Source organism: Enhydra lutris, unplaced genomic scaffold (assembly GCF_002288905.1).
Source record: "Enhydra lutris kenyoni isolate GAN:26980312 unplaced genomic scaffold, ASM228890v2 scaffoldscaffold116, whole genome shotgun sequence".
Lineage (NCBI taxonomy): Eukaryota > Metazoa > Chordata > Mammalia > Carnivora > Mustelidae > Enhydra > Enhydra lutris.
Genome location: NW_019154200.1, coordinates 308984 through 321875, shown reverse-complemented (window position 1 = coordinate 321875; position 12892 = coordinate 308984). Strand labels below are relative to the sequence as shown.

At 41.9% G+C, this 12892-nt stretch overlaps 1 protein-coding gene across 1 annotated transcript in view; it reads left to right on the top strand.

Moving 5' to 3' along the window:
- Window positions 1–5741: 5741 nt before the first annotated feature.
- The window catches only part of LOC111139760 (importin 8), an 86099-nt gene continuing 78948 nt past the window's right edge, over window positions 5742–12892 (top strand). The window contains exons 1-2 of the mRNA XM_022492123.1: window positions 5742–6029; window positions 12192–12273. Of these exons, the coding sequence (XP_022347831.1) occupies window positions 5946–6029; window positions 12192–12273 (166 nt within the window). The 5' untranslated portion in view covers window positions 5742–5945. The remainder of the gene's footprint in view (window positions 6030–12191; window positions 12274–12892) is intronic.

Below are 12892 nucleotides of genomic sequence, written 5' to 3'. Positions count from 1 at the left end.
GGGAAGCAGCCTCCCTGCGGAGCAGAGAGCCCGATGTGGGGCTTGATCCCAGGACTCTGGGATCATGACCTGAGCCGAAGGCAGAGGCTTTAACCCACTGAGCCACCCAGGTGCCCCTACATGTGTCATTTTAAAGGAGACTATCATTGACTTACATTAACAAAATACTTAAGATCTTACATTTATAAGATGTGTGTATATATTCTTGCATATATTTCAGATGTTATGATGTAGACCCTTGGCAATATGACACTTTTGGGGTAGAGGTATTCACTTGAAGATTATTGATCATGGTTTAAAAAAATGTATTATTAACCTTAGATTTTAACTCCCATTTTCTCTTTACTGTGTGGACTAGATTCAAGCTTACTAACACAGGCCAGCAGGTGAGCTGCTGCCAACAGGTGGGGAGGACAGCTGTGTGATACTCCATTTAGACAACTAAAATGTTAAATCTCAAAGTCCACAGTGGCAGTGCTTGGAGGAAAAACTACTTCGTGTAATTGGAGTTGTAATCATGCCAGTTATTCTCACTCTGTGTTGTATTTCTTGGGTAATGTCCATGTCTGTGTGCCAGCTAACCTATATATAGATGACTCATAGTTCTCTAACAGCATCCCTGTGTTCCTTCCTGTAACCCCTGTCATAGCTCTTTTGGGAGTGCCAGATGTGAATTTCCAATTGTCACTGGAAACCTTTAGCAATCTAACACTTGAGCACTTGTAGTTCAGTATGTTCAAAGGCAAACTGATCTTCTCTCCAAACTTTAATACTCCTTCACGTTGCCCTGTTTAATGACTTCCATAGGTCATCAAAGCTTGGACCTACAGAATCATTGTTGACTTCCCTTTGCTACTTCATATATTGTATAAGTCACAAGTTCCTATTGATTCAATCTGTGAAATGTCTCACATCTGTCTTACCTTCTTAATTTCTATTGTGGATATGCTGTTTCAGACCCCTTATCTCTCTCACATGCATTCATGTATTCATTCAGCGAGTATTTATTGATTGCTTTTTATGTACCAGGCATAGTGTGAGAGTAGGTCTCACTAGGTCTCATTCAGTAAAGGTTGAACAAGGTATGTCCTCTCTCTTAAATAGAATACAAAGATAGTCAATGCTGAGCATGTATCCTGGACAATGTGCTTACCTCATTTAGTCCTCACAACAGCTTTTGGAAGCAGATGAGGAGACAGAGGTGGACAAAAAGAGGTGCGGCATATGCATACCGTGATAGTACAATAAGACAATGTAGCTGGCTCACATTCTACCGTAAATAAGTGCATTAAGAAATAGACATCCTCAGGACACCTGGGTGGCTTAGTCGGTTGAGCGGCTGCCTTCGGTTCAGATCATGATCCCAGGGTCCTTGGATGAGTCCCACATCGTGCTCCTTCCTCAGCAGGGAGCCTGCCTCTTCCTCTGCCTGCTTCTCCCCCTCTTGTGCTCTCTTGCTGACAAATAAATAAATAAAATCTTAAAAAAAAAGAAACAGACATCCTCTCATGTAAAGTAATTAAAAAACAGGACTCAATGAGCCATATATAAGTTAAACCTAAGTTATAGTTTAGAGACAGCTATTTTAAAACACTTGCAAAGAAATCTGAGAGCAGAATCATGGATGCTTATGGGTTTTTTTTTTTTTCCTGTTGCGTTAGACACTGCTAACTTGACAGCATTTTTTTTTTTTAGTAATTTATCTTCAGAGTCTTTCCAGAGCCCACAAAGTTTTAATGGGAGCATCAACTGTCTTTAATTAGACATTTTGTTAAAATATTTATCTAAGATAATTGTAGATTCTCATGTAGTTATAAGAAATAATACAGGTGGATTCTGTGTACCTTTTAATTTCCTTCAGTGACAACATTTTGTAAAACAAGATACATATTACAACCAGGATGTTGAGATTGGTACAGTCAAGATAGAGAACATATCCATCACCAGAAGGATCCCTCATGTTGCCCTTTTATAGTATAGTAATGCCCATTTCCTTCTTGTCCCCATCCCCATTTAAGCCCTCACAACCACTGATCTGTTCTTTCTGTGACTTGTTATTTTAAGAATGTTATTTTTTTTAAAGTAGACTCCATGCCCAGCATATGAGCCCACAGCAGGGCTTGAACTCACAACCCTGAAATAAAGACTCAGATCAAGATCTGAGCTGAGATCAAGTTAGACACTTGACTGAGCCACAGTGGCACCCCATTTAAGAATGTTATATTAGTAAAACTTATATAAATGGAATCAGGTATTATGTCAGCTTTTGGGATTGGTTTTTTTCACTTAGCTTAATTCTCTGAAGATTTATCCTGGTTGTTGAATATTTCACTCCTTTTTATTACTCAGTAGTATTCCATGGTATAGATGTGCCAGTTTGCTTAACCACTGTTTTCCAGAGAGGTGGTAGTTTAAACCTCACCAAAATATATGAGTGATCCAGTTTCTCTGGTGTCACTTTTTTTTTTTTTTTTGTCTTTTCTCTTTATGTTATTGAATTAACTGTATCAGGCCTCTCCCTACTCTGAACCATCTTCAATGTTATCACAGCTCAGTTTTAGATATGTGCTTTAAAGGATTTGGTTTAGAAACATTTAGAAACAGAAACATTGAAGGCATTTGGATACATCCAGTTCAGGGAAAAAGATCTTGGTTAGAAGCAGTTTTGTGAGTTGTCCCTGTTGAGTTGATGGTTAAAGTTATATAAGTGGATGAAATGACAAAAGCAGGGGCCCCTGTGTGGCTCAGTGGGTTAAAGCTCTGCCTTTGGCTCAGGTCATGATCTCATGGTCCTGGGATCGAGCCCCATATCGGGCTCTCTGCCCTGCGGGGAGCCTGCTTCCTCCTCTCTCTCTGCCCGCTTCTCTGCCTACTTCTGATCTCTGTCTGTCATATAAATAAACAAAAAATCTTAAAAAAAAAAAAAAGACTCTAAGAAATGACAGAAGCAGAATGGGTTTAAGAAAAAGAAAGAGAAGAGGGCTGAAGACAGAGTCTTGAGACGCACCGGTGTTTAAGACTTGGGTGATCAAGTGAGCAATCAAAATATTACGAATATAGGGCGACTGGATGGCTCAGTCAAAGCATCTGCCTTTGCTCAGGTCATGATCCCAGGGTCCTTCGATGAGCCCTGCATCAGGCTCCCTGCTCAGCAGGGAGTCAGCTTCTCCCTCTCCCTCTGTGGGTGTGCTCTCTCTCTCAAATAAATAAATCTTTAAAAAATATTACAAATATATTCTTTAAAACAAGGAAACATTAAAAAAAAAAAGAAGAAGAAGAAGAAGAGCATATAATAGTGTCAGGTACCAGACAGAAATTTTCAGGTGAGAACTGAAAATGTCTCTTGCATTTGGTATCTAAAGGATCAGTGTTGGTTTTTGCTTGGCAGTTTTTCAGTGGGGGAAATGAGGGCAGAACCCTGGGGATAACTGACTGAAGCACAAGTAGAACTAAAGAAGTAGAGACAAGGAATGAAGACCATTCTTTGGAATAAAAAGTGAAAAAGAATGAACAATAATTAGCATTATTGGAGAAAGATTGTCTTTTAACTGGGGGAAATGTTTTTAGGCTGAGGTTGAATTGGTGGAGAGAAAGGGATTGAAAATATCAGAAAAAGTTTTACAAAATTGTTGGCTGTGAGCATATAATTACTCAAATTTTATTTTTAAATTGTTTTTTTAATAGAGTTTATTTATTTGAGAGAGAGAGAGCATGAGCAGGGGAGTGGCAGAGGGAGAGGAAGAGCAAGAAGCAGACTCCTCACTGAGCCCCTTTCCACGGGAGGGGCTCAATCCCACGATCCAGGGATCATGACCTGAGCTGAAGGCAGAGGCTTAACCAATTTAGCCACCCAGGTGCCCCTCAAAATTTATTTTAATGAAAAGTATATAGAAAAGTGAGATTTATTTATTTATAAAAGATTTTATTTATTTATTTGACAGAGATCACAAGTAGGCAGAGAGGCAGGGGGGGCACGGGGGGCGGGGGAAAGCAGGCTCCCTGCGGTGCAGAGAGCCCAATGTGGGCTTCGATCCCAGGACCCTGAGATCATGACCTGAACCGAAGGCAGAGGCTTAACCCACTGAGCCACCCAGGCACCCGAAAAGTGAGATTTATTGAGCAAGGTGCCAGAAGAGATGGAGAGAATTAGGTTCAGATTGGGGATAAGGAGGTGAATAGGGGTAAGCAGAGATTAATTTGTGTTTGAGTGAGTTGAGCCTGATGGCTTTGCTCATTTTTGCAGGGCTCCATGAGACAGGTAGGAGTTTGAGAAGAGTCTTGAGGTTGGGAACCGTTGCTGGGAAATGGAAGATGGTTCTGATCAATGAAGGAATAGGATTGTTGAGCCTAAGAAAAGAGTACACGTGTGGCACCTGGGTGGCTCAGAGAGCTGGGCATCTGCCTTCGGCATGGGTTGTGGTCCTGGGTTCCTGGGATTAAGTCGCACATTGGGCTCCTTGCTAAGTGGGGAGTCTGCTTCTCCCTCTGCCTACTTCTCCCCTGCTGTGCTCGCTCTCAGACAAAAGAGAAAAGAAAAAAGAACACACAGTTGTAGAAGTATTAATTTGCATAGTGGGTCAAGGGTAGACCTAAGTTGAATTGGGAGTTTCAAAGCAGAGAAGGATGTGTAGTCAGGAATGGGTAGACTAAGGATAACTAAAAAAGTAATGGAGTTGGAAAACAGGTGAAGAATTACTGGGGGAGAGAGAGATGGAAGAATAGGTCCTAATTTGAAAAGAGGACACTGGAGTTAAGATTTCAGAGGTCAAGGAGCTTTAGATTATCATTAGTTCCAAGAAAGTGGGTTAATGAAACAGTGTGGAGATGAAAGCACTACATTTCCCATGACCCTGGACTACTAAGCTAAGGAGTTTGAATATTATCTTAAAATTGATGGGAAATCACCAAGGAAGGGACATGACAGTATTAACCTTTAAGAAACATTACTCTAATGGCAATGTGGAGAATGGACTGACGAAGGGGAAAACTGGAAGCAGTAAGAGACATTGCCAACCACTAGGCCATTGAACTTTTTGGGCCAGATAATGCCACAGTGGGTGATAATTGTATAATTCTTCTTGCCTTTCACTACTCTTCTGAGAAGATACAGACATCTTTCAGAAACTCTCAGGCGCAATAGTTTCTCTGATCTCTTTATTTTCACAATTACTCTATAAATACTTTTACATTTGTATCTTTTGTCAGATTTTACGTTCCTTCATAATAACCTGCATGTCAGTAATCTTGCTATAATGTGGAACCTAAATATCTCAGTACTCTGCCCAAAAGCATGTTTAACAGATGTTCAGCGAATGAATGAATGAATGAATGAAGATGGCTCCCACAGACCAAGGAAACCCTGTCCTCCTATGAGCTAGATGATCTTAAGGTCCCAACAAGTCTGCCCTGGAACAGATTCAGTTGTGATGCCCAAACAGTTTCGTACTAACAAAAAGTGCCATTCCCTATAAAGAGATCTCGAGCCGGGTTGTTTCCTCATCTGGGAAGCAGGTGAGGCTGTTTTCCGTAAGGCAGCATGGCGGACGCTTGCCGTAGCTAGTGAGCGCGGTTTCCCTCCCGGGAAGAAGCCATTACTGTTTTCCGTACAGCAGCATGGGGGCAGCCTGCGGGAGCTGCCATAGCATCACGCCCTGAGGGAAGAGGCCGCCGTAAAGGAAGCGCCGCTTCCTCTTCTCGCTTCTCCCGCCTCCCACCGGTTGTCGTAAAAGGGTGAATGGAGAGCGAGTTGTGGGGGGTAGAAAGGGAGGACAGGGGGCGCGGAGTCAGAGTGGCGCAGCAAGTGGCTGCAGGTGGCGACGGTGGCGGGGGGTGGGGAGTGAGGTAGTCTAGGGGTCGCGGAGGAGGAGGCTGAGAGGATCAAAAGAAAAACTAAAGCTGCAGTCTGGCCTACTGGTCCGGGGGCCGCGGAGCCCCCACCCGGGGAGATGGACCTCAACCGGATCATCCAGGCTCTGAAGGGCACCATCGACCCGAAGCTGCGGATTGCAGCTGAGAATGAGCTCAATCAGGTGAGGAGCGGGCCTGCGGCGCCCCCCTGGCGCCCCCCGCGGGCTCACCGTGCTCTCCCTCCTCGGCGCCCCCGATCTCCACCCCAACCTGGGCTTCGGACCCCGACGCTCGTTCCGGCCCGCCCCCCACCCCCAGCCCCGGGGGCCAATTTAGCGGCACTCCCCGGATCTTTCCTGAACAACTCGCGCACCTGTTGGCCACCTTTGCATCTTTTCCTGTCGTTTTCCTAACACGGTGCAGTTTGTTCAGTCCACTGGATCGCTGAAAGAGGCTTTGGAAAGCTTTGCCAGTGTTCGCAGGATGTGTGATTTCCTGAAGTACGCTGATTTAGGGAAGAGGGTGGGAAATTTCACTTAAAATTCGGATCTGAGTTCAGCTTTTCTCCAGACCCAGCCTTTTTTAGGTGTTGCGGTGGGAAGCCCTCCCATCGCCTGCTTCTGTGGGGTTGGTAGGACTGTTTTGACACTGATTGGCAGAGTTTTGTTGGAGCTCTGGGAAAGGCTGCCGGGAGAGTACAGGGGAGAGGACAGGCAGTTTTCATCGTGGTATATTGTACAAAAGACACGTCGAGTAATGTGCGTTTGGAGGCATTTCTTATAAGCGCTAAAATGTCTAAGACTTTCTTTTATCTTCCATCCTCTGTTCTTACTGGCCCTAACCTTGTTCCAGCGTTACCACCGACATTTCGAAATTGTAGTGATCCCAAAATTTAGCTCATGTTTTCCTCCTCACCTGTAAGAATGAATGATAGACTTCTCACTAAAAAGTACGAATTAAGGTCTACTCCCTAGGGTAGAGTGACAACTGGTTAAGGTTGGGGTAATCCTTAAAATGTAAAGGAATATACCTAAATTAGTGGTTTTCAAGGTGCTGCCCAGGATGAGCAGAATCTACATCACCTGGGAACTTGTTGGAATTGGAAATTACTGGGCTTCACATTTAGAGAATCAGAAACTCTGGGGGTGGGTCCCAATTATGTTTTAATTAGCAAGCTGGGTGATTCTGTGCTTCCTGAAGTGTGAGAGCAGCTGTCTTAAGTAAAAGTTTCTGTGGGAGTTCACTAAGGTTTTCCTGGTTGGAGTTGACTTTAAAGTGCAACTGTGCATTTAAATCTTTGAAATCCAGTGGGAAATCTGGATGGCGTTTGGAGTAAGTGTGAATTCAGGATTCCAAGAGATAAAAGGGAGAGTGAAAGCACTGGAGGGAAGGTGGAGTTAAACAGAAGCCTAAAGAGCATGTGTTGTTACCTCGAAAAGAAAAGGACTCTCATTCAAAATAGGGGAATGTTAAAGTCAGTACCTGTCTCAGGATTTGTGAAGCAGGGTACTATATGTTGATTGGCTAGAAGAATAGTAATCCAGGGGTTGCTTAGAAGGAACAAAGCAAGAGCTGAACTTGGAATCTATTAGTATGTCCAGGGGCGTTGGCCTGTTTGTGACCCCCTTCTCTTCACAGTGAGGCCAGATGTTATTTTGATAGTGTCAATAGGGATTATATCTTTGCTATCATGTTGTACCTTCCTGCCTCTGTTCGCCTATCCTTGCTTTGTTTCTGATTCATCAATGTGTAAGTGATTCATCAATGTATAAGTGTCTGTCCCCAGACAGAAGGGGAAAGGTTGGTGGGAAAGCATGCAGAACTAGAAGAGACCCTTGGGACCCAAGTCTACATTTTTCTTCATGGGATTTCAGTTCAAACCCATTTCATCCTCACTGTGCCCTGCCCCATACCCACCCATTTCATCACAGACCATAATTTCCTCTGCAACTGCTCTAAGTAGCTTATTGCTATGCCACTCTTTGGCATTACGTTTTGTATAATGCTTTGGATTGTAATACGCTCTTACTAAGTACCTTTTTTTTTTTAATTGTAAGTAGAAGACAAGTATAATGTCGCATAACCTTATAGTAAAATATGGCTATAATATTGGGTTTTGTGTGCTTATTCTTTATCACCACTATCATGTCCTGCTTTGTTGGACAAATGGGTGGGGAATCTATCATAAGTGATTAGGATCCAGCTTGTTTATTTTAGTCTAGGTCCCCCCTCAGCAACTATGCTCTGCCTAGGAACTGGGGGCAACTTCTGCAATGTACTGATGATCTGTCAATTGCCTTGTAGAAGAGTAGGCAGTTTCAAAACATAACGGCCTCTGTTCTGAGGGATAGATTCTTGTTTGGAGTTATATTTTTCTGTAGTCAACATTTCTGTTACTAGTTATTGGTTCCTTGATTGCTGTGTGTGATACTGTTTCTGTGGGAAAATGCATTTTCATTTTTTCTTTTTCTTTTTTTAAAAAAGATTTATTTATTTGAGAGAGGAGAGCTTGTGAGCCTGGGGAGGAACAGAGGGAGAGAGAGAGAAACTTAAGCAGACTGTACTGAGCATGGAGCCTGAAACGGGGCTCAGTATCATGACCCTGAGATCATGACCTGAGCCAAAACCAGGAGTTGGATGCTTAACCAATGGAGCCACTCAGGGGTCCCCAGAAAACACATTTTCAGTTTTATCTCAGGATATTAAGAATGCATCCTTTGTGCATTCCTCCCTGTCTTTAGGCCCAGAAGTCCCCTTAGCAGCAGCAAAGGGAAGTAGGAATGGGTAGATATCTTGCTCCAGTAACTCATCCACAAAGGTATCTTCTTTTAATAAAACATTCTCCACATGGCCTTAGTAGCGAAATAAAAATAATTACTTTCTTTGCTGAGCTTTGGAATCCCTGCTTTTCTGTGCATCTGTCTGTATCATTTTTATTGCCCTTTAAGAGCATTTGCTTATATGAATAACATTTATTTATTTATTTTTAAAGATTTCATTTATTTATTTATTTGACACAGAGAGAGAGGCAAGGAGAGAAGGAACACAAGGGGGGGGGGCGAGATTGAGAGGGAGAAGCAGGCTTCCTGTTGAGCGGGGAGCCTGATGTGCGGCTCGAACCCAGGACCCTGGGATCCTGACCTGAGCCACCCAGGTGCCCCATGAATAACATATTTATTGAGTTCTCATGCAGACACTAATATAAGGCTCTGCTTTCACAGAGCTTGCAGTCTGGTGGGGGATAGAGATAAGTAAGTAGTATTAGGTCATAAGTGCTATAGTGCTATAGATAGTAAAGTCCTGGAGAGACAGTGTTGGAATGTATAAATAATGTGGTCATTCTCTGAAGAGTGATACTGAGCCGAGACCTAGATGTTGTGAAGGAGTGAAGCAGGTGAAGAACTGGGAGACAAACAGAGGGAAGAGCAAGTCCAATAAAGGCCTTCAGCTTGGCATGTTGGAGCACTTGAAAAGGTAATGTAGTGGGAGCCATGAGGCAGAGAACGGGAGGCAGCAGTCTTTGCTTTAAAATGAGTTCTGGTCAAATGCAGATTTATGCTAAGTAAATACACTATTTTCAGAAAACTTCACAGATACAAAGTAAATATCGAGAAATGTTTTCATTTTTTTCTTAGAAACCTGAACCCCGAGGCGGAAAAAGAAATTGGATAAATATTTGTGAGGAAAAATTGTATGAGACTTTATCTGAATTTACTTCTGGATGTTTTAGCTGGCCAAATTAACATAGTTTGAATCAAGGTTGAAAGGAGGAGACAAAAAGTTGCACAAGGTCATTAAAATGGCAGGCAGTTGCAAAAAATGGAGTTCCAAAATGTGTACAAAGGCAACAGTGTTGAAGTGAAAGCAGTCTCCACAATAACTACTCTAAAATAGATACTATTTGTCTAAGTGTACGGGTTATTTTGTACTTATGTGTAATAAGTATCTACACTGGAGAGATTAGAACTAAGCTATGGATGTTTTAGTCTTGGATTCACCATGGGATCTTTCTGTATCTGAAATGTTACAAACATGAGTTATTTTATAATAATGTACATGTAGAAGGTTAGAAGATTGGGCTAAATCTGTGTTAATTTTGACTCCTGTAAACTGCTGTTAGGAGAAATCTGTTTTCTTAAAAATTACTTTAAAATGGTGGTTTCAATTATGAATGAAAAAGAACTTTATGTACAACAGATTTAAGATTCTGAGGTTTAGATAGGATGAAAGGAAGAGCAATTATAAGATAATTAGGAATTTTTTTTTTTTAAAGATTTTATTTATTTATTTGACAGACAGATCACAAGTAGGCAGAGAGGCAGGCAGAGAGAGAGGAGGAAGCAGGCTCCCTGCTGAGCAGAGAGCCCGATGCGGGGCTCGATCCCAGGACCCTGGGATCATGACCTGAGCTGAAGGCAGAGGCTTTAACCCACTGAGCCACCCAGGAGCCCCTAATTAGGAATTTTTTTAAAAAAGTTTTATTTATGTATTTGACAGGTGTGAGAGACAATGAGAGAAGAAACACAAACGGGGAGAGGGAGAAGCAGGCTTCCTGCCAAGCAGGGAGCCCGATGTGGTTCTCAATCCCAGGAACCCGGGACTATGACCCAAGCTGAAGGCAGATGCTCAACGACTGAGCCACCCAGGCACCTGGATAATTCAAAATTTTATAGAAAGAATTGGAAAGCAAAATGTTCTTGGATGGAAAAGATCGATATTAAAATCTCGATACGAATTTTCCCCGAATTTTTTAGTCCTTTATCTTATTAATGCTGTTATGAATAAATGAGTAGGAAAGATGGTTAAATTAAAAAGTTGAGTGGTGGGCGTCTGGGTGACTCAGCTGGTTAAGTGACTGCCTTCAGCTCAGGTCATGATCCCAGAGTCCGGGGATCGAGTCCCATGTCGGACTCCCAACTCTATGGGGAGTCCGCTTCTCCCTCTGACCTTCTCTCTCATGCTCTCTCTCGTTCTCTCTCTCAAATAAATAAAGAAAATCTTAAAAAAAAAAAAAAAGTTGAGTGGTATACATAAACCTAGTGGTATGTTGAAAAAGATGCCACTGTAGGTCCAGGCTCCTGGGAGAAGGGAAGCTGAACAGATTCTCTTCACTGTTGGCTTTAGCCTTACTGAGAATTTGTGAGTCTTTTCTGGGAATGTCAGCGGGCAAGGCCAAGTGTAAGCTCTGGGAATGTGGCAGAAAGGTAACCTGGTCCAGGTACTTGACATTTGGAGGGAGTATTATCAAAAGGAACCGGCTGCTCTGTATCTTTTTTAATTTTTTTTTTTTTTTTTTACTTCTATAGTCAGCCTGTCAAAACTCAGGGGTAGGTCAAAGTAGAACCGGCTGGGGGAGGCAGGGAACTGACCCAGGCAGCACACACGTCAGCACAGACTTAACTTGGGTGTCAGGTTTAAAAGATGCTTCTTCAGGTGCCTGGGTGGCTCAGTTGGTTAAACGTCTGCCTTTGGCTCAGGTCATGATCTAGGGTTCCAGGATTGAGCCCCGGGTTGGGCTTCTTGCTTATGGGGAGCTTGCTTCTTCTTCTGCCTGCCGCTCCCACTGCTTGTGTTCTCTCTCTCTGACAAATAGATAAATAATATCTTAAAAATAAAATAAAATAAAATAAAGGATGCTCCACCAACAGGGCAGCTGGTGGTGACAACTTTCAACACTGTCTTATGAGGCACATTGTTCCAGCCTGGACTGGTTCTTCATAGCTCATGCACAGATAATTAACATTATCTTGTCTGGTTTCCTATGCTGGATCCATGTTTTCTATGTTTCTGTTTGACAAAAATACTATCAGCAAAATTAAAGCACAAATAAGCTGGGAAAAAACACTTGCAATGTGTAGGTCCAATAAAAGTTAGGATTTTAAATTTATAAATAGCTCTTAGGATTTATTAAGAATGAAACAAATACTCTTCAAAAAAGGATAAAGGGAATAATTTGTAGAAGAAAACAAATAGCCAACAGAAAGGATAAATTTTAACTTAGCAGAAATGTAATTTAAAATATGAGTCAATTTTGAAGGAATGATAATGCTAAACATTGTATTGGATAGATGGGTATATACTACTTTTGGGAGTGTAGATTGCTACACACTTTCTGGAGAGCATTTTAACAATATGTGTTAAAAACCAAAAATATTCATACCCCTTTATTCATCAATTTATTCCAATTTTGATTAGAAGTATTTCAGTAATCTTATTTTTGCCTTGGAAAATTTCTCTCACTTTAAAAGTTTTCCTTTTATTTGGATAGTAATGTATTCAGTAACAGTGCTAACAGTTATTCATTTATATTGGCCTATTTTATAAATATTTCTTTGTAATTTCAGTCCTACAAGATTATCAATTTTGCCCCCAGTTTACTTCGGATTATAGTCTCTGACCATGTGGAATTCCCAGTACGCCAGGCAGGTGAGTAGTTTTTTCATCCTTTATAAAATTATTTATATCTGTGATTTCTTTAAAAAATAGGAAGCACACTAAAGTATTTCTAATGGCTTAAAAACTCTCTTTTTCCCTGGAAATTTAGAGGTAGATACTGAGTTTTTACATCTTCCCTAGTTTTTCCTCTTCTCCTCTCCTTTTCACCTACTGATTTCCTTGCTTCTGTAATTTTGCCATTTTCCTCCTTAGTTTTCACAATTCCAGTGGCTTAATCTCCCTAATTCTTTGATTCCTGGTGGTCCACCCTTTGGGTCCATAGATGAAGACCATGAATTTATGTATGTGGATTTGAGCTCCATTCATAAGTCAGATCGTGGATGTAATATATGTGCACAGGTGTTCCTAAACACGTGTTTGGGGAACAGGACTTTCTTTTTCTTTTTTCTTTTTTTTTTTTTTTAAGATTTTTATTTATTTATTTGACAGAGATAGCAGCAGCAGAGGGAGAGGCAGAGAGAGGGAGAGAAGCAGACTCCCTACTGAGCAGGGAGCCTGATGTGGGGCTGGATCCCAGGACCCTGAGATCATGATGTGAGCCGAAGGCCGAGGCTTAACCCCCTAGCCATCCAGGCGCCCCAGGACTTTT